This window comes from Spea bombifrons, chromosome 6 (assembly GCF_027358695.1).
Source record: "Spea bombifrons isolate aSpeBom1 chromosome 6, aSpeBom1.2.pri, whole genome shotgun sequence".
NCBI classification, from domain to species: Eukaryota; Metazoa; Chordata; class Amphibia; order Anura; family Pelobatidae; genus Spea; species Spea bombifrons.
In genome coordinates this window covers 30,925,573-30,951,443 of record NC_071092.1, presented here as the reverse complement: position 1 = coordinate 30,951,443, position 25,871 = coordinate 30,925,573, and the positions used below count along the sequence as shown (strand labels likewise).

At 42.4% G+C, this 25,871-nt stretch overlaps 2 protein-coding genes and 2 long non-coding RNA genes across 12 annotated transcripts; 1 reads left to right on the top strand and 3 right to left on the bottom strand.

The window, feature by feature from the left end:
* Positions 1-1,798: 1,798 nt before the first annotated feature.
* On the bottom strand, positions 1,799-7,810 carry LOC128500001 (ATP-binding cassette sub-family D member 3-like). Of its 5 annotated transcripts, XR_008354858.1 has the most exons (6): positions 7,540-7,810; positions 4,157-4,257; positions 3,429-3,476; positions 2,696-2,728; positions 2,110-2,257; positions 1,799-1,838 (listed from the first exon to the last, which is right to left on the bottom strand). XR_008354858.1 is itself a non-coding variant. In XM_053469006.1 (5 exons), exons 1-4 carry the CDS (start codon positions 7,546-7,548, stop codon positions 2,135-2,137), a joined length of 285 nt encoding a protein of 94 aa, XP_053324981.1. In that variant the 5' UTR covers positions 7,549-7,808; the 3' UTR covers positions 1,799-1,838; positions 2,114-2,134. The 5 variants fall into 5 exon arrangements, 2 of the variants coding, with proteins under 2 accessions (XP_053324981.1, XP_053324980.1); XR_008354856.1 differs by lacking the exon at positions 2,696-2,728 and having other exon boundaries at positions 7,540-7,806; XM_053469006.1 differs by lacking the exon at positions 2,696-2,728 and having other exon boundaries at positions 2,114-2,257; positions 4,157-4,261; positions 7,540-7,808.
* A 3,603-nt stretch (positions 7,811-11,413) lies between these two features.
* On the top strand, positions 11,414-18,565 carry LOC128500002 (uncharacterized). The gene is made up of 2 exons (XR_008354859.1): positions 11,414-12,189; positions 17,931-18,565. It is a non-coding gene; the product is annotated as an uncharacterized LOC128500002 (long non-coding RNA).
* On the bottom strand, positions 17,835-20,329 carry LOC128500003 (uncharacterized). 2 transcript variants are annotated; one of them, XR_008354861.1, is made up of 4 exons: positions 19,270-20,329; positions 19,035-19,144; positions 18,409-18,514; positions 17,835-17,969 (listed from the first exon to the last, which is right to left on the bottom strand). It is a non-coding gene; the product is annotated as an uncharacterized LOC128500003 (long non-coding RNA). The 2 variants fall into 2 exon arrangements; XR_008354860.1 differs by having other exon boundaries at positions 18,455-18,514; positions 19,270-20,321.
* A 548-nt stretch (positions 20,330-20,877) lies between these two features.
* Positions 20,878-24,823, bottom strand: LOC128500833 (ATP-binding cassette sub-family D member 3-like). 4 transcript variants are annotated; one of them, XR_008354953.1, is made up of 5 exons: positions 24,718-24,823; positions 23,212-23,312; positions 22,484-22,531; positions 21,189-21,336; positions 20,878-20,917 (listed from the first exon to the last, which is right to left on the bottom strand). XR_008354953.1 is itself a non-coding variant. In XM_053470127.1 (5 exons), the coding sequence occupies exons 1-4, from the start codon at positions 24,724-24,726 to the stop codon at positions 21,214-21,216; spliced, it is 285 nt and encodes a 94-aa protein (XP_053326102.1). In that variant the 5' UTR covers positions 24,727-24,823; the 3' UTR covers positions 20,878-20,917; positions 21,189-21,213. The 4 variants fall into 4 exon arrangements, 2 of the variants coding, with proteins under 2 accessions (XP_053326102.1, XP_053326103.1); XM_053470127.1 differs by having other exon boundaries at positions 23,212-23,316; XM_053470128.1 differs by having other exon boundaries at positions 21,193-21,336; positions 23,212-23,316.
* Positions 24,824-25,871: the final 1,048 nt, after the last annotated feature.

Below are 25,871 nucleotides of genomic sequence, written 5' to 3'. Positions count from 1 at the left end.
AATCAATAAACCGCAGGTGCAATCTAGGGCTGCAACTAACGATTATTTTAATAATCGATTAATCGGCCGATTATTTTTTCGATTAATCGATTAATCGGATAAAAAAAAACAATATGCAAATTTTTCGTTTATTTAAAAGAATTTAATGAACTGGATGTTAAAAAACAACTTAAAATTTACATTAACATTCTTATTTTGTTATGATGTAATAAAAAACAATATTTTCAAAGTACAAGAACCCAAACACAATATTTATGAAACAAAATAACCCCAAACATTCTGAAAAGAGGTGGACTATTACTGTTCAAGAAACTTTGCCCCAGCACTTTGCACTTTGCACCCAGCACTTTGCACCCAGCACTTTGCACCCAGCACTTTGCACCCAGCCCTGGCACTTTGCACCCAGCACTTTGCACCCAGCACTTTGCCCCAGCCCTGGCACTTTGCATCCAGCACTTTGCACCCAGCATTCAGCACTTTGCACCAGCACTTTGCACTTTGCACCCAGCACTTTGCACCCAGCCCTGGCACTTTGCACCCAGCACTGGCACTTTGCACCCAGCACTTTGCACTGTGCCCCTGCACCCAGTCTCTAACTCTGCCCTGCACCCAGCCCTGCCCCCACATTCTGCCCTGCCCCCACACTCACACTCTGCCCTGCACCCACTCTGCCCTGCACCCACACTCACACCCTGCCCTGCATCCCCACCCCCACTCTGCCCTGCACCCAGTCTCCCACTCTGCTCTGCACCCACACTCACACCCTGCATCCCCACCCCCACTCTGCCCTGCACCCAGTCTCCTGCCCTGCACCCCCCACCCCCACTCTGCCCTGCACCCCCACCCCCACTCTGCCCTGCACCCCCACCCCCACTCTGCCCTGCACCCACACTCACGAACCGCTCTGTGCGAATGGAGCCACTCGCACAGAGCGGTTCGCTCTGTGCGAATGGAGCCACTCGCACAGAGCGAACCGCTCTGTGCGAATGGAGCCACTCGCACAGAGCGGTTCGCTCTGTGCGAATGGAGCCACTCGCACAGAGCGAACCGCTCTGTGCGAATGGAGCCACTCGCACAGAGCGGTTCGCTCTGTGCGAATGGAGCCACTCGCACAGAGCGAACCGCTCTGTGCGAATGGAGCCACTCGCACAGAGCGAACCGCTCTGTGCGAATGGAGCCACTCGCACAGAGCGAACCGCTCTGTGCGAATGGAGCCACTCGCACAGAGCGAACCGCTCTGTGCGAGTGGCTCCATTCGCACAGAGCGATTCGCTCTGTGCGAGTGGCTCTGTGCGATCCGTGCACATAGACATGAAGAATACTTACCTCCGGAACGCGTCACATCCGTCACGTAGCTAGAAGGCGGAGACTGCAGAGCGTGTAGCAGAAGCGGGGAACGCTCGCGGAGGTAAGTAAAAGGAGCCGAGTGCTCCAACAACGAATTGATCACTCGATTAATCGATAACGGAAATCGTTATCGATGATTTCCGTTATCGATTATTATCGATTTTATCGATTCGTTGTTTCAGCTCTAGTGCAATCTACAGTCTACTTTTTACACAGCTATATGCAGATGAAGCTATCTGAGAGACCCGGGCATACAGAGCGTCTCCCACCGCCACAGCCTACCTATACCGCACAGTAAATAATAACAACGCTAAACTGTCACAATCTTCTATAGCAAACGGAAAAATATTACTAAAGTATGACATGCAAATAATTCTTGCCAGTAACATTTTCTGATGGTCTCCTGTCTGGTGCGAGTAGCCAAAAACCACCATGTTCACATTCGCATCTCTTTTATTTTTTTATTTCCATTGTAAAAGGCCATTTCTTCACTAGAAATAAATACAAAAGAGAAATGATCAGTATAATTTAATTACACATTACAGATACCAAGCTCCTAGTAAGTACAAGGTTTTTATTAATTGAGTTAACGACCATCATATTTGGCAGCAACAAGCAATGTGTAAGTGGGACATAATAGTTATATCAATTATTTCAAAATTACATTATATCAAAAATGTACTTAATACATTCAGTTTTTACAAAATTTACAAAAATAAATACAATCTGAAAATACAGGAAGCCAGAAGATCGCATACGTACCTACCTATTGATGATGAGACGGGAGTTAACATATCTGTATTTCACCTTCATACCGCTGCTCGGCTACTGTCATCTTACCAATAGGCCTTCTAAGGTGTGTAAGGAAAAGGTCAGCTACGAGTAGGTAAGCCATCATGCTGGCTGGTCCCTATATATGCATGGAAAGAAAGAAAGAAAGAAAGAAAGAAAGAAAGAAAGAAAGAAAGAAAGAAAGAAAGAAAGAAAGAAAGAAAGAGTTACTAAGGTTACTTGAAAGAATAAAAAAATAATCAACATACCATAAAAAAAAAACACCTCAACGTGTGAGGAAAGGGATTTAGGGGTAATTATTTCTGAGGATTTAAAGGTAGGTAGACAATGCAGTAGAGCAGCAGGTAATGCTAGCAGAATGCTTGGTTGTATAAGGAGAGGTATTAGCAGTAGAAAGAGGGAAGTGCTCATGCCGTTGTACTGATCACTGGTGAGATCTCACTTGGAGTATTGTGTACAGTACTGGAGACCGTATCTCCAGAAGGATATAGATATGTTGGAGAAAGTTCAGAGAAGGGCTCCTAAAATGGTTTATGGATTACAAAATAAACCTTACCAGGACAGGTTAAAGGATCTTAACCTATATAGCCTGGAAAAAAGACGGGGCAGGGGGGACATGATTTGAAACATTTCAATACTTAAAGGGAATCAACAAAGTAAAGGAAGAAAGTTTATTTAAAAGGAGAAATAAAACCGCAACAAGAGGACACAAGCATAAACTAGAGGGGCAAAGGTTTAATGGTAACATCAGAAAATATTACTTTACGGAAAGGGTAGTGGACGCATGGAATAGCCTCCCAGTGGAAGTGGTAGATGTTAATACAGTAAAGTCATTTAAGCAAGCATGGGATAGGCATAATGCCAAGCTAGATATAGGATAAGGGCAAGTACTAAAGGAGAGTACTCAGAGGTTGGGCAGACTGGATGGGCCTTCTGGTTCTTATCTGCCGTCACTTTCTATGTTTCTAAACTCTTAAAAATAATCCATGTGCGTATAATATAATTTTTTGACTCGGATGCAAGTAAAAAAAAAATATATATCAGCATGTGAAGAATGATTTGTCCTGGCTGATTTTCTACATTATGAAAAATTCAGATAACATGAGTGTGAGTGTGTGTGTGTGTGGGGGGGAACCTGGTTATATCACGATGACCACAGCAGTAATAACCACAGTCTAACTGTTCAATCTGACCGGGATTTTGGCCCTCTGCTCTTTGCACAATTGATGTAATTCATCAATATTCGTGACTTGTGTTGTTAAAGAAGCCCTAGTCATACAAAAACTTACCTGAGCATTTGTCAGCTTGACAATATACAGAACGATATCCAAAAATAGCTGAAGAAAAAAAAATAACAAATGAAACTCACAATACTATATAACAACTCTGTATACCCGCAACAATAATGGGAAATATGTATAATACAGAAGAATAGGAAAGCAAGCCACTAGTTAACGTGGAAAGACGGTATTTTGTTCAACACTGCAAAGTGCACCTTGGGTAAATCCAGACCACAATGGCAAATGATTACATGTTATTCACAAGAACAGCGTATGCATGTATGTAAATTTTATTGATAAATAACAGCATAAAAAAGGGGGAGGCATAATACGTGTAGCCAATAGATTGTCAGCTTCGGTACCAGTATATTTAATGTATGTTCATTTGTAAGTTGTATTTACTTTTACGGTACCCTATTGTAACAGCTCTACCAAATCTGTTGGTGCTATATAAAATGTAAATGTAGTCATGAAAGTACAGCAGTCTACAGACAACTTTATTGGGGTACAAAAGCTATGGATACATTTGTAAAGGAGGCCCCTGTCTGTAAATCTCACAGTGTAAGTAATATACTGGTAATATAAATGGTAGCTACATTAACTTTATAATTATTTTCCTTGTGAAAGAAATACAGTAAGAGCATAAAGGGCCATAGCCTATTTTTGAAGTACCCAGCACAAACAAAAAAAAAAGGTAACAAAACACTCACAACTAGAAGAGCCATGAGGAAACTCACCTTGCTTAAGTTTGAATACTGGTTCACCACGCTGTTACAAAACCTCTCAACATCTTGCGTGAGCAGCTGATGTGCATTTGCTATCCTGTTGTCCAAGTTGCCTATCTTAAACGTGTGGGGGGGGGAACAATCTATGTGGGGAACGTATTATACCTTGTGATATTTTATACATCTAATGGAACATTACTGAGAAAATAAGTAATTGTCTCTTAGGCTCAAAACCAGTTTATATCACCACGATCACAGCAACAATACCCACAGTCAAACTCTTCAAGTAGTTATCAATCTGGCCGAGATTTTGTTCACCGGCTCATTGTAGAATTGATGTAATTCATCAGTGTTTGTGGCTTGAAGTCCTAGTCATACAAAAACATACCCGAGCCCCAATAGCACTTACCAGCTTGATGATATACAGAGACATGATCCTACAGAACAACAGTAGCTGCTAGACACGAGAAATCCATCTTGTATGTCCAGTTATTTAGCCTTGTTCAAGACTATGTTAGCTGTAGCTAAAGTTTCCACACACACACACACATATATATATATATAAAAATATACACACACACAGAGCCGGCCTTAGGTGTTCTGGCGCCCTGTGCGGACTACTCGTCTGGCGCCCCCCCATCCCAAAAAAAGAAAGGAATCAAAACTTGTAACAAAACCCCAATCACTATATACTACGCCAAACATTGATGTGGTGTAGGCCTACCACTTCATTGTCTGGCTTAGTAGTAGGGATGCACCGAAACGAATTCTGGACTGAAACCAAAAGTGCAGCATTTACCTGGCCGAAACCGAATATGACCCCCCCCCTACACATAACAAAACAATTAAATAACAATATTTATATATATATATATATATATATATATATATGATTAACAGCAATCACATTCTTATCATGCCCGCAGATTCCAGGATGTACTCGTAGACTACTTGGCATGATAGGAGTATGATTGCCCTATGTACCCCGTCTCACTCCATTCTCCCTACCTACCCCCTCCTAACTATCTACCCTCTCCCTCTTTGAAGTTCACTTACCTTTCAGAAGTCCTGCGGTGGGGGTGCAATGCCTCTGCCTCCCAGCTCTGCCACTGTATGGAACAGTATAGAGTGATGGGAGTTATGATGTACTTTAGAGCATAATTATATAATGAAAAATACATTGGAAATGGTACAGCATAACACCCATCACTCTCACACCCTTACCAATCCACACACATACACCAATCCACACATATACACCAATCCACACATATATACCAATCCACACACATACACCAATCCACACACATACACCAATCCACACATATACACCAATCCACACATATACACCAATCCACACATATATACCAATCCACACACATACACCAATCCACTCCACACATACACCAATCCACACATATACACCAATCCACACATATACACCAATCCACTCCACACATATACACCAATCCACATATATACACCAATCCACACACACATACCAATCCACACATATACACCAATCCACACATATACCAATCCACACATATACACCAATCCACACGCATACCAATCCACATGCATACCAATCCACACGCATACCAATCCACACGCATACCAATCCACACACGTATACACCAATCCACACATATACACCAATCCACACATATATACCAATCCACACGCATACCAATCCACACATATACACCAATCCACACATATATACCAATCCACACATATACCAAACCACACATATATACCAAACCACACATATATACTAATCCACACATATACCAAACCACACATATATACCAAACCACACATATATACCAAACCACACATATATACTAATCCACACATACACCAATCCACACATATACACCAAACCACACATATATACTAATCCACACATATACCAAACCACACATATATACCAAACCACACATATATACCAAACCACACATTTATACTAATCCACACATATACACCAATCCACTCTCACTGTCACTTTATGCTTTCCTACCTTTCCTCTTTCAGTTTCTTTGCCTCCTCTTCGCTCTTCTTCTTAGTTCTTCTGTCTTCTCTTCTTCCGGGTCAGAGGGCACGGAGACCGGTGGGCGCGGCTTCAGTGCTGTGCGCCGGGATCTGACAGCAAACCCCGGCGCACAGCAGCTGTTGCCGCGGGGATCACAAGGGAGCGGTATCGGAGGTCTGTTAAAGACCTCCGATACTGCTCCCTTGCGAGCCTGCTCCTCCAGCGGCGGACATTACTGTCCGTCTCTGGAGGGGTGCCGGGTGCCCCCATACTGGCGGCAGCGGACCCCGCGGCGGCAGGGGCGTCGGACCGCGCTGCGGCGGCGGCGGCGGCGGCGGTGGACCCCGGCGGACCCCGCGGCGGCGCCCCCTGGAGTGTGGCGCCCTGTGCGGTCGCACAGGTCGCACACCCCAAAGGCCGGCCCTGCACACACACACACACAGCTACAGTTTTTACCATCATTAAACCATGACAAAAATTGCCCATAGATCCTGCTTTGCATAAACTTGTTTTTGGAGATATGGGGTTTAAAAATAAGAGCCAGTCAAGAACCCTGGCAAAAGGTGGCAAACCCAGCAGAACAGATCTCTGCCTTGTAGGCCTCTATTTTTTTTCTCTTAGACAGCATGTCATGACCTACATGTACTTCCCAAAAGGGAGGAGGAATAACTTAAGGTGAGATGATTCAGGTCAACATGGCTACTCCTACACATATTATATATATATACATATGTGTGTATATACACACACACACATACATACATATACACACACACACACACACATATATATATATATATATATATATATACACACACACACACACACACACACACACACACATATATATATACACACACACATATATATACATATACACACACACATACACATATATATACATATACACACACACATACACATATATATACATATACACACACACACACACATATATATACATATACACACACACACATACATATATATACATATACACACACACACATATATATATATATATATAAACACTTAAATGCAACATTCTCACTAAGCTCCTGGGCTTACAAACTCAGCGTCTCCTTGGCACAGATAAAATAAAGTTAATAAACGGACAGGCTGATTTAAGAGACGTGTATCTTCACTCATGACATGCCACAGAGGGCAAAAGAAGAAAACAAACATAAAACAAACGTTTTAGCTTACTATAATAACTAGAAAAGCATCTGGCAGCGAGCGGCTCTTGAAAATAGTATCTGGTCGTGTGATATAGCCACTACCAAGCACACATGTCTTAGCATATCCCCCAATGTCTAAACTTTCGATTAAGTAGAAAAAAAGGCAACACAAGAATGCTTACGGCAGGCATGGCGGCTATAAAGTTGAAGAGGCCTCTCTTAAAATCGTTTCTGCTGCGGCTGATGATCGCACTGCAAACCACCACATGTATGTATGTTACAGCGCACTTTCCACAGAGGCAACAGATATTTGAGAAAATCAGTGAAATGCAATATCCTTATACTATGCTTTTGATGGATGCAGAACGGATTTAATATAAAGGCCATGTGGTAGAAACCCAATGCTGCACAGGCAGCAGGCAGTTACGTGACAGTCAAAACCAAGAGCTCACCAGCGGAATGGCAGCTATATGGCGCCAAACCGGAAGTGGGGCACGAAACCGGAAGTGACCATCATCCTAATGCGCATGCGCAGAACGGAGCTGACAGAAACCGGAAGTGGGGCATGAAACCGGAAGTGGGCATGAAACCGGAAGTGGGCATGAAACCGGAAGTGGGGCATGAAACCGGAAATGGGCACGAAACCGGAAGTGCCCAACCTCTTACTGCGCATGCGCAGAACAAGAAGTCCGCGCATGCGCAGAACGGACCTGACCGAAACCGGAAGTGGGGCATGAAACCGGAAGTGGGGCACCTCCTACTGTGCATGCGCAAAACCGAAAGTCCGCGCATGCGCAGAACGGACTTGGCCGAAACCGGAAGTGGGGCATGAAACCGGAAGTGGGGCACCTCCTACTGCGCATGCGCAAAACCGGAAGTCCGCGCATGCGCAGAACGGACTTGGCCGAAACCGGAAGTGGGGCATGAAACCGGAAGTGGGGCACCTCCTACTGCGCATGCGCAGAACCGGAAGTCCGCGCATGCGCAGAACGGACTTGGCCGAAACCGGAAGTGGGCACGAAACCGGAAGTGGGGCATGAAACCGGAAGTGGGGCACATCCTACTGCGCATGCGCAAACCAGGAAATCGGCGCATGCGCAGAACGGACCTGGGCGAAACCGGAAGTGGCCGCGAAACCGGAAGTAGCAGGCGAATTACACAGGAGTGGTGTCAGGTCACCAGAGAACAGGACTGGACAGCGGTCAGGTCGATGATTACAGCCAGATAACTGAAATAGGATTGGGTTTCTTGCCACCACTTTTAACAACAGATAAAGAGTCAGATTACGGAGTTGAAAGTCAATAAAAAGGAAGCCATGAGCAGCGTAAGCGTAAGGTGCATGCGTGAGGTCTTACACGGCTATTACTGCTGGGCGCTAATTAGCACCATGTACTACAAAGAAATTGAATATGAATCAGCGCCGTCCGGAATTCAAAAACCTGCAGAGTTTCCAATGGAAGCAGAGACTTACGGATAAACACATATAATATGTGTTAACTCCTTAATTCCCTCTTTAGGGATTTGAGAGGTAGGCAGTGGTTCATTTTTGGTTTCAGATCCACATTGAGGACAGAATAGACTGTCCTTAAGTGTAGACGGGATAAAATGTGTAATAATAGTAATGGAGATCTGTGTAGGGAGAGGAACAACCCAGGGCCACCATAGAGCCGTCTCTATTTAGAATGATTATAATGCTAGGAGGGTACAGGTAGGCATTTTCATTATGCGGTGCTGGCAAGCGTTACCGTCGGACAGCACCCAATATAAAGCCAACGCTTGCCCTTTGCCCACACCTTTGTTCACCAAAAGAAATGCTCTCCGCTCTTCAGTCCTTTATCCCCGTCTGTCTCTGGAGTGGTGCGGGTACTATAATACATGACTGCCCATCAAAGCCGGCTTTTCCTCCCCATCCCCTGTGTCTTTTGATTGATTAAATATTAATTGCTTACCATTTGATGAATGCTCTCTTTTTTTGCCAATTGACAAATATGTTTTCTCGTGTTCAAGCTCCAAGGACCCATGCAAAAAAACAAACAAACAACAAAACAGTAAAATTTCAGATGAAGAAAAAAGCAAATAAAAAAGAAAAGATGCCAGAAAGACTCCTGCATCAGAGGAAAACATTATGAAAACTGATAACTGGTTTCGCTTAATTAGTTATATTATAACATACATTACACATAACACCCTACGCTTCATTAGGTTAACATTATGAAAACTGATAACTGGTTTCGCTTTATCGCTTTATCAGTTATATTATAACATACATAACACATAACACCCTCAGCTTCATTAGGTTAACTGCAGCTCTAGTCTTATTATCATGAAGCCCAATGGAGTGATCCAGCTGATTATTGCTGTGGTTGCTTATAGCGATTAGACCATTTTTCAGCCAGCAGCAAAAATAAAAAAAAAAAAAAAAGGAATATGATACGTTTGGCGTCCAAGTCCTGCAGTAACTGCGCTAACTATGGCTGTATAAAATAGTTTTGCGTGTTTGGGTTTATCTTCAGCTTCGTAGTTGGCACAGGACCACAAAACCGAACGTTCAAGCGAACGCAAATGCAGACTATTATTATTATTTACTGTTTTATATAGCACCATCAAATTCCGGAGCGCTGTACAATGGGTAGACAAGACATAGCAAGTAGTATGTAACATAACACATTGACTTACAGAGACAACAGGTGAGTAGAGCCCTGCTCAAAGGAGCTTACAATCTAGAGGGTGTATTACACAATAGTTAAAAGGTGCCATTGTAAGGGATAGACTAGCCCCGCTAGTGTAAGTATTGCGAGGAGGGGTGAGCTAAGGGAATATGGGGGGTGTTAATGTGCAATATTTTAAGCGTCCTTAAAGAAGTGGCCCTTGAGGGATCTTTTGAAGGACCGAAGGCAGTGGGGCGAAGGATAGACCGGGGGAGGGCATTCAAGAGGATAGGAGCAGCCCTGGAGAAATCTCGTAAGCGTGCATGACAGCTAGAAATCAGAGGAGAGGATAGAAGGAGATCGTTGGATGAGCGGAGAGACCGGTGTCGAGTGTATTTAGAGATGAGCGAGGAGATGTAGGGAGGGGAAATGCTGTGAAGGGCTTTGAAAGAAAGAGTGAGGATTTTGAATGAATCCTGAATCACACGGGCAGCCAGTGAAGAGACTGACAGAGGGGAGAGACGTTAGTAAAGCGACGGGAAAGGAAGATGAGTCTGGCAGCAGCATTCATGGTGGATTGTAGAGAGGTCAGACGGTTAAGAGGGAGACCAGCTATAACAGACAGAATAACAGTAGTCAAGACGGGAGATGATCAGGGCATGGACAAGAGCCTTAGTGGCATGCTGTGTTAGGAAGGGACGGGTGCAGGCAGTGTTTTTAAGATGGAGACGACAGACTGAATGTGGGGGGTGAACGGAAGGTCGGAGTCAAGGGTGACACCAAGACAGCGTGCATGAGTAGACGGGGAGATGATGGCACCATTAGCAACTAGGGAAATTGATGGGGGAATCTTAGCATTGGAGGGAGGAAAGATGAGAAGTTCTGTTTCAAAAAATGTGCAGATATCCAGGAAGGGACAGATGCAAGGCAGTTAGTTACACGAGCTAAGACAGAGGGAGAGAGATCAGGGGATAATAGATAGATAGATCAGGGTGTCATCAGCATACGGGTGGTATTGAAAGCCAAAGGATGAGATCAGTTTGCCAAGGGAGGAAGTGTAAAGAGAGAAAAGAAGGGGCCCTAGAACAAAGCCTTGGAAGAAGTTCTGAAGGTTAATAGAGCTGACGTCTCTGGTTAGGCGGGGTTGGGGTGCAAGGGAGTGAGTAGGAGGCAAGGTTAGAGAGCAGGAAAGGAAGTGGTGGTCAGAGAGGGGGAAAGGGGAATTAGAAAGGTTAGAGAGAGAGCACGTGCTAGAGAAAAGGTCCAGGGTGTGACCATCCTCATGAGTAGGGGAGTTAATATGTTGTTGGAGATCAAAAGAGGAGGTAATAGAAAGGCATTTTGAAGCCATGGGACTCAATGAGGTGTCAACTGGGATGTCGAAATCCCCAAGGACAACAGAAGGAATATCAGAGGAGAGGAAGAGAGAAGTGATTGAGAAATATGTTAGCCGGGCCAGGGGCGGTATATAACAGCAACGCGTATGGAGATGGGATGAAATAGTCGGATAGCATGGACTTCGAATGAAGAGAAAGAGAGTGATGGGGCAGAGGGAATAGGTTGAAAAGTACACGTAGGGGAGAGTATGAAGCCTACCCCCCTCTCCCTCCACCCTTCCTGTCATCAGGTCTGGGAGTGTGAGTGAGGTGTAGGCCACCATAGGAGAGAGCAACGGGAGAGGCAGTGTTAGAAGGGCATAGCCAGGTCTCAGTTAGAGCGAGAAGGTGTAAGGAACTAGAGATAAAGTGATCATGTAGGGCTGTTTGTTTGTTACAGACAGAGCACGCATTCCAGAGCGCAAGGGTAAATGGGGGAAGGAGGAGCGGCAGGGTATGTGGGAGATTATTGATTTCTGGAATGTTGACTGGGAGAGGATGGGGGAGAGATCACCTAAGGAGGTCCAGGGTTTGGGGAAATATCCCCAGCTGCTAAACAAATAGTAGAAGAGAAAGCGAGAGGAGGTGGGAATAGGACCTGTGCGAACGGAGAGATTGCTGGGAGTGAGGGGAGGTGGGGGAAAGGGAGGAGGTGACGTTGAAAAGTGCTTGGGATGAGAGAAGGGGAGAAGAAAGTAGTCATGGTGCAATACAGACATAGTGTGGGGTTGCAGGTGGCTGGAGAGAGATAATGATTTTACTAACAACAGAGGAAAGAGAAAAGTGGAACAAGAGGATTGTGAACACGGTATGTGAAGGAAAATGGTGATGGGAATGGAATGGAGGTGGGGGGAAACACAAAAAGCAGTAGGCAGCACTTGACAGTTCAGTGGAATATTGATTGTGGGGAGTCTCCCAGGTCTTCTCTGTCCTTCCTTGTTGTCCTCCTTGGTGAACTCCCAGATAGTGGCATTTAGTAAAAATTGGCACTTGGATTGAAAGTGGCACATTCATTAAGATTTAAAAAAGAGGGTACTTAACCTTAGGGGGCAGCGGCAGCTGCTCTCCTCCACTGCAGTCCAATCACTTTCCACGGGTTAGCTGCGTGAAATCAGGTGAAGCACTTTGCACACGCGCACACAATGTTCGCAGAGTTGGGGCTGGGGCAGTAAGTATATCACATGACAGGAGATATAGAATGCACAGAAAATAGCTGGTGAGGGGGGAAATGCAAATAAGGGGATTCTGCTATTGCAGGGGGGGTCACAATAAACATTTAACCCCTTAAGGACAATGGGCTGTCCTTAAACCCAATAAAAACAATGCATTGTGAGCCTGTACATGTACGGGCTTTGGCATGAAGGGGTTAGAGAGACCTCTCAGTTATCACATGCATTGATGGCTAATGTCCCTTTAACACATTTTTTTTGGCATTTCTCTTACATTTAAGCTTTCTATGAACCGCTTAGGCTACTGACTTAATTCCCTCCAAGCAGACTTTTACTCGCCCATCCCCTTTTTTTTCTCCGCTCTTGTGTCTTTAACCCCTTCGTGACAAAGGCTGATTTTACTTTTTGTACCCTTCGTGACAGTGGCCGTTTTAACATTTCTGTTATGGCGGACGTTGATGCCCCGGGGAGGGGCCAGACATGGCCCCTAGTGCCGATCGCGGCGTTGCTGAATGCCTCGAAGTCGAGGCATCACAGCAACAACGTTTGGGTGCAGAAAGCGAACGTAGATCGCTTTCTGCACCCGTTTAAAATCATGACGGTCCTGGCACGTCAATTGTCACTAACCTGATGGATAGGGAAGGCTTCCCCAAGCGCAGACCTGTATACAGCTGCCCCTGGCATTCTCTTCTTGGATAACTGATGCAGGATACCGTGACGTGATAATACACCCCGGGTGATGAGCCCAGCGAGAAGAGATTTAGGCCAGCAGAACAGTATCCTAGTAGCCAATACATATCTCCACTTTCATGCCACTTCATGGGTTGTATTTTGACAAATAAGGTGTATGAGTTTCTATGGGTAATGTATTAGTTGCCATCAAGTTGAAGTAAAAAAAAAAAAAAAAAAGGGTGTGTTATTAAAAAAAATGTATAATAAGGTATCGGAATGGTCTTACTTACACTCCTTCCGTCATTGCGGCCGCTGTAATCAGTCGTTTTAAGTAACAGTGATTTTGAACACAGGCCCAGATCTAAGATGCTGGCGTGCAAGCAGCTCTTCTGACGAGGGTACCGGTTTCCATGCGGTCTGCTTCTCCAGACGTGTTTTTTTTTTTTTTTTGTCCGTTCACATCCAACCCTCATGTTTGTATTATATCGGAAGGTTTAAAGCCACTAAGCGGTGTAGACAATTTGTGTTTTTATCATTATTAACCCACAACAACCTGTTTATTTAAATAAGCGAGAGGTACGGGGAACATTTGAAGAGAATACATCAATGTGTTGCCCACAAAGTATTAGAATCGGATATTGTGTAAGTGAGATTCCCACTACAAGAAGTGCATCATTGCATAGTATGGAACGTAAGGAAATGCGAGTAAAATTAATGGGTCACCAACAATGGTCACTTGTAGTAATTTGAGGCTAGCATACATCTACGTAAAGGGAACACAAAGTTACAATTGACCAGGGAATTAGCTCATTGGAAATATATCTATTTCTGACGAGGCACTGAATCTCTCTATTAGCTTTCCGACCAGAGAAACTTGAATACATTTGAAGATGAAAAGGAGGACCCGAGTGCTCTGTGTGGAAAAACAAAACTGACATCAAATTATGAAAAGCCCAAAGTGCTTACTTTGCATCGAACCCGATCCGTAGCTACTCGACTAGGAAGTCATATTTATTGATGCGTCTGTTTAACTTCTTTAGTTCATAATATTCCACATATAATTTAAACGAATTGTGGCAGATGTTTGGATTTCAGTTATGTAGACTATTTTAGTGATCAGTCATAGAAGTCATTCCCCCCCCCCAGCACATAAATTGGAGAATTTATGGTATTTCAGAAATCACTACTTGTGAAATGTCTGTGTGATTTTGCAACGTATAATACTTCATTGCAGATTTCCATGGGATAATGATTAAGTATCCTATTACAGTGGGAAGGTAGGAGTGTATACTAGGGCATTACTCATAGGATTTCATCCATGTAGTTTATGCAAGTTTACAGCTACCCGCTTCCTTCCCGGTATAATATAGTGGTGGAGTATTCAGGAGAAAAATTTTTTTTGCACATTTTAACTACCTTGGATGCTTTATAAATATCCACGGTGACACAGGTTACTTGAAAAGGTTTTAGCAACGATTGGGGGGGGGAAACAGACCAAGGACTGTTTAAGGTCTGAGTCTCTACATCGCATGGCATAGGAAGTTTTCTATGGCCGCTGGTTAGATCCAACCGTACGGATTTGTTCCAGCGAATGCAGTAAGTTTGTGGATCAAACTTTACCCAGAATGTTTACCATTTGCCAGGATGACATTAAGCACAGTAGAGTAGAGACTTTGGGGAAGGATTTACACACATTCAATTTATTGCATACTTAGTGCATGCCTTCATCAAGCACATTTCTGTGTTACACGATTTGCTCAAACCCCCCCCCCCCAAAAAAAACACATATCTACAATACATGGTTTACATTCCAGTAGGGACTGCTCCATTTAACAATGTAAAAAGTCATCCTACTAGTTTAAATTAATAGATTTTAAATCTTACTGGGAAGTGTATAAAATTTGACGACGTATGAATTCAGTCCAACCGGCACACCTAGTGAGACATACAAACCTGTCAACTGGCTCTATTTAGAGCCAAGTGCCAACGCTCAGGGATTTTACGGAGCACGCCGAGTATTTATGATACTCAACTGATTAGTCAGGCGCAAAAATAAAAAGTGAATCTTTGGACTCAAAAATAAAAAAAAACAAAAATTGAACCGGAGATTCATTTGAAAGGAAAACCGTTACAGTTGATGCAATGCCCCAGCGTACGTATCCCATCAGAGCCAGGGGATTAGGGGATCCTCTAGTCTAGCCAGCGGTATCTAGTGCAAAACAAGAAGTGACACAGTCATCTACGATCCTACGGCCATTCTTTGGTCAAAAAAAAATAAAAAAATTATAGCATTCGCTTCGGAACTAAACTTCAAAGAAAACGGGAGACACCTTTCTCCTAGCTAGAAAAGTTACAGTAGTTGATTTCTACCATATAAACCAACTTCACTTATTTATACCCTGAACTTTCAATGTTAGAGTAGTATTGGTGTTGATTATTAAACGGATAAGTGCACAATTGCCAGTTTTCTAAATTGCACATGAAAAAAAAGGCTGCATTATATTTCGCCACAAGTTACTTTCGATTTCCGGTGTACCCTGATATTTATCAGCATAAAACACTTAAGAGCTGAATTCAATGGCGTCATCTGTGATCTGCTTGAACTCAGTTTCCTCTGCTGTCCATGTGGAGGTAGTACTGCAAGAGAGGGGAAACATGAATCAGTGACTTCAATATTACTAAGCAAAATAATAAAAAGGTCGTTCTAATGTTAGAAACACCAGGAAACTAGGAGAGGTGAGCTAAGAGAATATGGGGGGGGGGTGTTAATGTGCAATATAAGCGTCCTTAAAGAAGCGGGGAAGAGGGATTTTTTGAAGGATCGAAGGCAGGGAGGAGAGACGGATAGACTGGGGGAGGGCATTCCAGAGGATAGGGGCAGCCCTGGAGAAATCTTGTAAGCGTGCATGAGAGCTAGAAATCAGAGGAGAGGATAGAAGGAGATCATTGGATGAGCAGAGAGAGCGGCGTGGACTGTATTTAGAGATGAATGAGGAGATGTAGGGAGAGCAACCGCTGTGAAGGGCTTTGAAGGTAAGAGTGAGGATTTTGAAATGAATCCTGAGGCGCACAGGCAGCCAGTGAAGAGACTGACAGAGGGGAGAGATGTAAGTAAAGCGATGGGAGAGGAAGATAAGTCTGGCAGCAGCATTCATGGTGGATTGTAGAGAGGTGAGACTGTTAAGACCAGCTTAGACAGAGTTACAGTAATCAAGGTGGGAGATAATCAGGGCATGGACAAGAGCCTAATTGCCAAGCTGTGTTTGGAAGGGATGGATGCTGGCAATGTTTTTAAGAAGGGGACGACAGTTTTTAGAGACAGACTGAATGTGGGGGGGGGCGAACGAAAGGTCAGAGTCAAGGGTGACACCAAGACTGCGTGCATGAGTAGACGAGGAGATGATGGCGCCATCAACAATGAGGGAAATTGATGGGGGAGTCTTAGCATGGGAAGGAGGGATGATGAGAAGACCTGTTTTGGAGAGGTTAAGTTTCAAGAAACGTGCCAATATCCAGGTGGAGACAGATGCAAGGCAGTTAGTTACACGATCTATGACAGAGGGAGAGAGATCAGGAGAGGATAGATAGATAGATCTGGGCGTCATCAGCATACAGGTGGTATTGAAAGCCTAAGGATCAGGGCAGGGTGGTGACAGTGCAGATATGTCACCTCTGATGGTTTTAATTTTATTATCGAAGTATGTGGCAAAGTCCGATGCATTAAGGTTAGTGGAAGGGGTTGCAGGGATCGGTTGAAGCAGGGAATTGAAAGTATTAAAGAGTCGTTTAGGGTTGTAAGACAGGGAGGAGATTGAAAGCAGAGTAGTAGGAACATAGCATAACATAGCATTCATTTATAGCGCAGAAAGTCAGACATGGAATGAGGAGACTTTCGCCAACTACGTTGAGCGGTGCGGGAACATCGACGTAGGTGTTGGGTTACAGTCGTGTGCCAGGGTTGGAAGCGTGAACGTCGTGAGGAGCGAGTAGTAACTGGTGCTACATGATGGAGAGCAGATGCGAGAGTGGCGTTACAGACAGAGGTGGCGTTGTTTGGGCACGTCATGTTTGAGATAGGAGAGATAGTAAATTGATTGAGAAGTTCTGAAGGTTAATAGAGCTTAGGGCTGTGCGGAGATCTGTGAGAGCCAGGGACACCTTCATCTAATCAGTGTCCACGTCCTAAAGTTCTCTGCCTTCTCCCCACCCACCCTTACAAATGAACAACGGCGTAAAGGTAACATAACATAATGGGGAGGAATAATCATGTAGATTCAGTGAGAAGGAGAAGATGACTCCCAAGTTGGGTTTGTAACATATATGCATTGCTTATTTAATGCCTAGGCATAGTTACATTTACGTATTTAGCGTGAAGAACTATAAATGTGGGTTTAGCAAAAGGGGCACATTCACTAAGTCTCCAAGTAGTAGTAGAAATTGTAGTGTGGACAACAGGTGTTTTTGTCTAGAAGGTTAATGAAGATACACAATCTCTTGAATAAACGCATGGTCTACCTTTTCTTTTTAGGCTGGGAGCCCTTTTCATAGCATTTTCTTTAGAGATGTAGGCAATTATTATTATGATTTTTCTTTTTTTTTTTAAATACAATAATGCAGTGCTTTCATGAAATGTTTAAAAGATTTACCTCGTGGTGCTTCCATAGGGACTTTCTGTGTGACACTGTGCTCCCTTTTCTTATCCTCTTAGGTTGGAATAGCTTTGTTCACAGTTGAAAGAGGAAACGTGCTGGAGACAACAGACGGCATTAGAAGACCAATGTATGAAAATCTGGAGTGTGTGTAAGACACCGTCTAAGCAACTGATTTTGGAACACGCGGACAGCAAAAGGTTTCCCCGATCGGATGGCTTCTGCGGATAAAATTTTGTCAACGTCAGAAAATGTCACAGAATTTATAAGGTCCACACGCTAATGACATTTCTTTATAAACGTCATAAACAATTATAAACTGCCTGCCGTCCTTTACTTAGTGTGTTTCAGTTTAGGAACTCTGGACGTATGCAGAATCCCAATCTGCACTGCTTGGGCACCGTGTCTTTAGTTTTATTATTTACTGCCACAATATTTTACAGAAGGCGTGGAAGGTCCTGCTCACTAGTGCTTATAATCCAGAGAGAAGTGTAAATCTGACAGACAAGGTTCAGTATGTAGGTGACGATAATTTACCTTTCTGCAGTGGTCATAGATATAAACCTTCTACATCCATACTAACCGCACTAGTGCACTCGTCCAAAATGGCAAACTGGGGTACATGGTAAAATTATCTTGCCATCTGGAAATAAACATAAGTTTAGCTCTCAAGTAACGAGTCTACTTAGCCAAATGAGAAGAAAAAAAAATGAATACTGAATAGTAAGGCAGGAGGAAAAGGAAAAAAAATTAAATATATATATATATATATATATATACATACATACATATACATGTTTTAACAACATAGCAACTAATAAAATATTCTTGCTGATTGGATAACTCTATAATAGCCACAGTGAAAAATATAAATTTCAGAAAATGTGAATTTGAAGTTAGATTACCCAGACTTGCTTTTATTATAAAGTTTTACTAAGTTTTTTTTTCATTGTTGAGCAAGTACAAATTGGAGATAGTTGGATGGATTTATTAGTGGTCAAAAACAGAATATTGAAAGTTAAATCCAATTCCTCTGTAATCCTAGTATCGCAGTGTGTCTCATCCACTGAACACACCAGCTCAGCCCATAAATGGACACATTTACAATGCTAGAAAATCAGAATTCTGTAGTCTGTAAATTAAAACCAAGATCAAATACGTACTGCCATCCTCTGCTTTTCGCCCCCACTCAGTACATCCAGTCTTGAACACTGTCCCAGCCGCCTTCACGTTCCAAACCCAGCTGCACATTGTCAAGGTATTCCTTCAATACCTGGGGAGTGAATATAAAACAAAGATGGGTAGTTAAGCCACTTAACTAAATACAGCTAAGTAAGTAATTTCAGTGTGTAAGAAAATTAGAAGAGAAGTTTCAACATACTGGACCGTTCTTCTCACCTTATCAGGAATACCTTTACGTTTCCGGTGTTCTGGAGTGTCTGGGTAAATGACTTGGTCCCGTAACGTTCCCAAAGTCATATGGTCTCTATGTAAGATATTGTGCTACAAATAAATTACTGACACCACAACTCAGGATATATTGATTCTACAAATCAAAAGGTGCTGAAATGTGATCACACTACAGGAACAGAGACAGCTGGGCAGAACATAATCAGAAGTACATAAAATATCTTCCTCGTTCAGGTTTGGTCAGACATCCACCGAATAGAGGCCACAGCTGCAGAATAAAACATATTTAGGTAAATTGCTCAAAGATTATTCTATATAAATAATATGTACATTTTTACTTCTACAATTAGACATTACCTAGGCTACTGTAATTTCATCTACATTAGGGCCGTTGTATTACGTAGCATTTACCTATGTTTTATTTTCAACATAAATACCACGCCGTCGCTATAATGCCCTTTAGGGCTGCGGCACTAAACGTTGAGGAGGTTAATTCATACAGAAATTCTAAAACATTTTTATTTTAATTATAGATACAACCGGCTGACACCGCATCACCTAATGCAATAGTAGCTCTTTTAATATATTAGTGGGAACAAATGCCATCAGAAAACCACAGCTTCATCATGTAGCAAGATACAAATCTTGCCTTACACTTCCAACCTTACATAGTTACATTAGCACAAAAACCAAGGATCTTTAAAGTACAATGTCACTACATGATATATAAACACACACCATATTAGAGGTTGCAGCTTCACCCATACTTGAAGTTTGCACCTAAGTATATTTCGAATCGGAAACAAAATTTCTAGAAATTTTCAATACCCTGAATTTTCCCAGGAATAATCCTTTAAGCATGTAAAGTGTTCCCTCTGTTATAATGTCTGCCAGCAACACTTGTCATGTGACACAAGTTTATAAACTCTCAAACATACTGGAGGCGGCAGTTATTGTCGTAACAGCAACCTTTAACAGTGGGTTCACAAGGTGAGAGAGAAAACTTATTACTACATCTCTCATTCCATAAACCGCTGTGAGATACATAACCAAGCCACGGGGAACTGAACTCTTAGGCAAGGCAAAGCATTAAACATTAAGGACGTGCTTGGCTGCAGAGTATATCATCATTTATCCCACCATTATTTCGCTCACCTCAAGGAGCTCAGCTTGAGTGCTGTTCTGATGACGTGGGGGCACATAGGGGTGAGGAACGGACGGCTGAAAACCAGGTAACCAACCACAGTCGCTAGAACTGCAATAATCAAAAAGCACACCACAGACATTAAATGCCAGCATAGACACTGACCACTTAAAATCAATAAACCGCAGGTGCAATCTACAGTCTACTTTTTACACAGCTATATGCAGATGAAGCTATCTGAGAGACCCGGGCATACAGAGCGTCTCCCACCGCCACAGCCTACCTATACCGCACAGTAAATAATAACAACGCTAAACTGTCACAATCTTCTATAGCAAACGGAAAAATATTACTAAAGTATGACATGCAAATAATTCTTGCCAGTAACATTTTCTGATGGTCTCCTGTCTGGTGCGAGTAGCCAAAAACCACCATGTTCACATTCGCATCTCTTTTATTTTTTTATTTCCATTGTAAAAGGCCATTTCTTCACTAGAAATAAATACAAAAGAGAAATGATCAGTATAATTTAATTACACATTACAGATACCAAGCTCCTAGTAAGTACAAGGTTTTTATTAATTGAGTTAACGACCATCATATTTGGCAGCAACAAGCAATGTGTAAGTGGGACATAATAGTTATATCAATTATTTCAAAATTACATTATATCAAAAATGTACTTAATACATTCAGTTTTTACAAAATTTACAAAAATAAATACAATCTGAAAATACAGGAAGCCAGAAGATCGCATACGTACCTACCTATTGATGATGAGACGGGAGTTAACATATCTGTATTTCACCTTCATACCGCTGCTCGGCTACTGTCATCTTACCAATAGGCCTTCTAAGGTGTGTAAGGAAAAGGTCAGCTACGAGTAGGGAAGCCATCATGCTGGCTGGTCCCTATATATGCATGGAAAGAAAGAAAGAAAGAAAGAAAGAAAGAAAGAAAGAAAGAAAGAAAGAGTTACTAAGGTTACTTGAAAGAATAAAAAAATAATCAACATACCATAAAAAAAAAACACCTCAACGTGTGAGGAAAGGGATTTAGGGGTAATTATTTCTGAGGATTTAAAGGTAGGTAGACAATGCAGTAGAGCAGCAGGTAATGCTAGCAGAATGCTTGGTTGTATAAGGAGAGGTATTAGCAGTAGAAAGAGGGAAGTGCTCATGCCGTTGTACTGATCACTGGTGAGATCTCACTTGGAGTATTGTGTACAGTACTGGAGACCGTATCTCCAGAAGGATATAGATATGTTGGAGAAAGTTCAGAGAAGGGCTCCTAAAATGGTTTATGGATTACAAAATAAACCTTACCAGGACAGGTTAAAGGATCTTAACCTATATAGCCTGGAAAAAAGACGGGGCAGGGGGGACATGATTTGAAACATTTCAATACTTAAAGGGAATCAACAAAGTAAAGGAAGAAAGTTTATTTAAAAGGAGAAATAAAACCGCAACAAGAGGACACAAGCATAAACTAGAGGGGCAAAGGTTTAATGGTAACATCAGAAAATATTACTTTACGGAAAGGGTAGTGGACGCATGGAATAGCCTCCCAGTGGAAGTGGTAGATGTTAATACAGTAAAGTCATTTAAGCAAGCATGGGATAGGCATAATGCCAAGCTAGATATAGGATAAGGGCAAGTACTAAAGGAGAGTACTCAGAGGTTGGGCAGACTGGATGGGCCTTCTGGTTCTTATCTGCCGTCACTTTCTATGTTTCTAAACTCTTAAAAATAATCCATGTGCGTATAATATAATTTTTTGACTCGGATGCAAGTAAAAAAAAAATATATATCAGCATGTGAAGAATGATTTGTCCTGGCTGATTTTCTACATTATGAAAAATTCAGATAACATGAGTGTGAGTGTGTGTGTGTGGGGGGGGGAACCTGGTTATATCACGATGACCACAGCAGTAATAACCACAGTCTAACTGTTCAATCTGACCGGGATTTTGGCCCTCTGCTCTTTGCACAATTGATGTAATTCATCAATATTCGTGACTTGTGTTGTTAAAGAAGCCCTAGTCATACAAAAACTTACCTGAGCATTTGTCAGCTTGACAATATACAGAACGATATCCAAAAATAGCTGAAGAAAAAAAAATAACAAATGAAACTCACAATACTATATAACAACTCTGTATACCCGCAACAATAATGGGAAATATGTATAATACAGAAGAATAGGAAAGCAAGCCACTAGTTAACGTGGAAAGACGGTATTTTGTTCAACACTGCAAAGTGCACCTTGGGTAAATCCAGACCACAATGGCAAATGATTACATGTTATTCACAAGAACAGCGTATGCATGTATGTAAATTTTATTGATAAATAACAGCATAAAAAAGGGGGAGGCATAATACGTGTAGCCAATAGATTGTCAGCTTCGGTACCAGTATATTTAATGTATGTTCATTTGTAAGTTGTATTTACTTTTACGGTACCCTATTGTAACAGCTCTACCAAATCTGTTGGTGCTATATAAAATGTAAATGTAGTCATGAAAGTACAGCAGTCTACAGACAACTTTATTGGGGTACAAAAGCTATGGATACATTTGTAAAGGAGGCCCCTGTCTGTAAATCTCACAGTGTAAGTAATATACTGGTAATATAAATGGTAGCTACATTAACTTTATAATTATTTTCCTTGTGAAAGAAATACAGTAAGAGCATAAAGGGCCATAGCCTATTTTTGAAGTACCCAGCACAAACAAAAAAAAAAGGTAACAAAACACTCACAACTAGAAGAGCCATGAGGAAACTCACCTTGCTTAAGTTTGAATACTGGTTCACCACGCTGTTACAAAACCTCTCAACATCTTGCGTGAGCAGCTGATGTGCATTTGCTATCCTGTTGTCCAAGTTGCCTATCTTAAACGTGTGTGGGGGGGAACAATCTATGTGGGGAACGTATTATACCTTGTGATATTTTATACATCTAATGGAACATTACTGAGAAAATAAGTAATTGTCTCTTAGGCTCAAAACCAGTTTATATCACCACGATCACAGCAACAATACCCACAGTCAAACTCTTCAAGTAGTTATCAATCTGGCCGAGATTTTGTTCACCGGCTCATTGTAGAATTGATGTAATTCATCAGTGTTTGTGGCTTGAAGTCCTAGTCATACAAAAACATACCCGAGCCCCAATAGCACTTACCAGCTTGATGATATACAGAGACATGATCCTACAGAACAACAGTAGCTGCTAGACACGAGAAATCCATCTTGTATGTCCAGTTATTTAGCCTTGTTCAAGACTATGTTAGCTGTAGCTAAAGTTTCCACACACACACACACATATATATATATATATAAATATACACACACACACACACAGCTACAGTTTTTACCATCATTAAACCATGACAAAAATTGCCCATAGATCCTGCTTTGCATAAACTTGTTTTTGGAGATATGGGGTTTAAAAATAAGAGCCAGTCAAGAACCCTGGCAAAAGGTGGCAAACCCAGCAGAACAGATCTCTGCCTTGTAGGCCTCTATTTTTTTTCTCTTAGACAGCATGTCATGACCTACATGTACTTCCCAAAAGGGAGGAGGAATAACTTAAGGTGAGATGATTCAGGTCAACATGGCTACTCCTACACATATTATATATATATACATATGTGTGTATATACACACACACACATACATACATATACACACACACACACATATATATATATATATATATATACACACACACACACACACACATATATATATATACACACACACATATATATACATATACACACACACATACACATATATATACATATACACACACACATACACATATATATACATATACACACACACATACACATATATATACATATACACACACACACACACATATATATACATATACACACACACACACACATATATATACATATACACACACACACACATATATATATATATATAAACACTTAAATGCAACATTCTCACTAAGCTCCTGGGCTTACAAACTCAGCGTCTCCTTGGCACAGATAAAATAAAGTTAATAAACGGACAGGCTGATTTAAGAGACGTGTATCTTCACTCATGACATGCCACAGAGGGCAAAAGAAGAAAACAAACATAAAACAAACGTTTTAGCTTACTATAATAACTAGAAAAGCATCTGGCAGCGAGCGGCTCTTGAAAATAGTATCTGGTCGTGTGATATAGCCACTACCAAGCACACATGTCTTAGCATATCCCCCAATGTCTAAACTTTCGATTAAGTAGAAAAAAAGGCAACACAAGAATGCTTACGGCAGGCATGGCGGCTATAAAGTTGAAGAGGCCTCTCTTAAAATCGTTTCTGCTGCGGCTGATGATCGCACTGCAAACCACCACATGTATGTATGTTACAGCGCACTTTCCACAGTAGGAGGTGCCCCACTTCCGGTTTCATGCCCCACTTCCGGTTTCGGTCATGCGCAGAACGGACTTGGCCGAAACCGGAAGTGGGGCATGAAACCGGAAGTGGGGCACCTCCTACTGCGCATGCGCAAAACCGGAAGTCCGCGCATGCGCAGAACGGACTTGGCCGAAACCGGAAGTGGGGCATGAAACCGGAAGTGGGGCACCTCCTACTGCGCATGCGCAGAACCGGAAGTCCGCGCATGCGCAGAACGGACTTGGCCGAAACCGGAAGTGGGCACGAAACCGGAAGTGGGCATGAAACCGGAAGTGGGGCACATCCTACTGCGCATGCGCAAACCAGGAAATCGGCGCATGCGCAGAACGGACCTGGGCGAAACCGGAAGTGGCCGCGAAACCGGAAGTAGCAGGCGAATTACACAGGAGTGGTGTCAGGTCACCAGAGAACAGGACTGGACAGCGGTCAGGTCGATGATTACAGCCAGATAACTGAAATAGGATTGGGTTTCTTGCCACCACTTTTAACAACAGATAAAGAGTCAGATTACGGAGTTGAAAGTCAATAAAAAGGAAGCCATGAGCAGCGTAAGCGTAAGGTGCATGCGTGAGGTCTTACACGGCTATTACTGCTGGGCGTTAATTAGCACCATGTACTACAAAGAAATTGAATATGAATCAGCGCCGTCCGGAATTCAAAAACCTGCAGAGTTTCCAATGGAAGCAGAGACTTACGGATAAACACATATAATATGTGTTAACTCCTTAATTCCCTCTTTAGGGATTTGAGAGGTAGGCAGTGGTTCATTTTTGGTTTCAGATCCACATTGAGGACAGAATAGACTGTCCTTAAGTGTAGACGGGATAAAATGTGTAATAATAGTAATGGAGATCTGTGTAGGGAGAGGAACAACCCAGGGCCACCATAGAGCCGTCTCTATTTAGAATGATTATAATGCTAGGAGGGTACAGGTAGGCATTTTCATTATGCGGTGCTGGCAAGCGTTACCGTCGGACAGCACCCAATATAAAGCCAACGCTTGCCC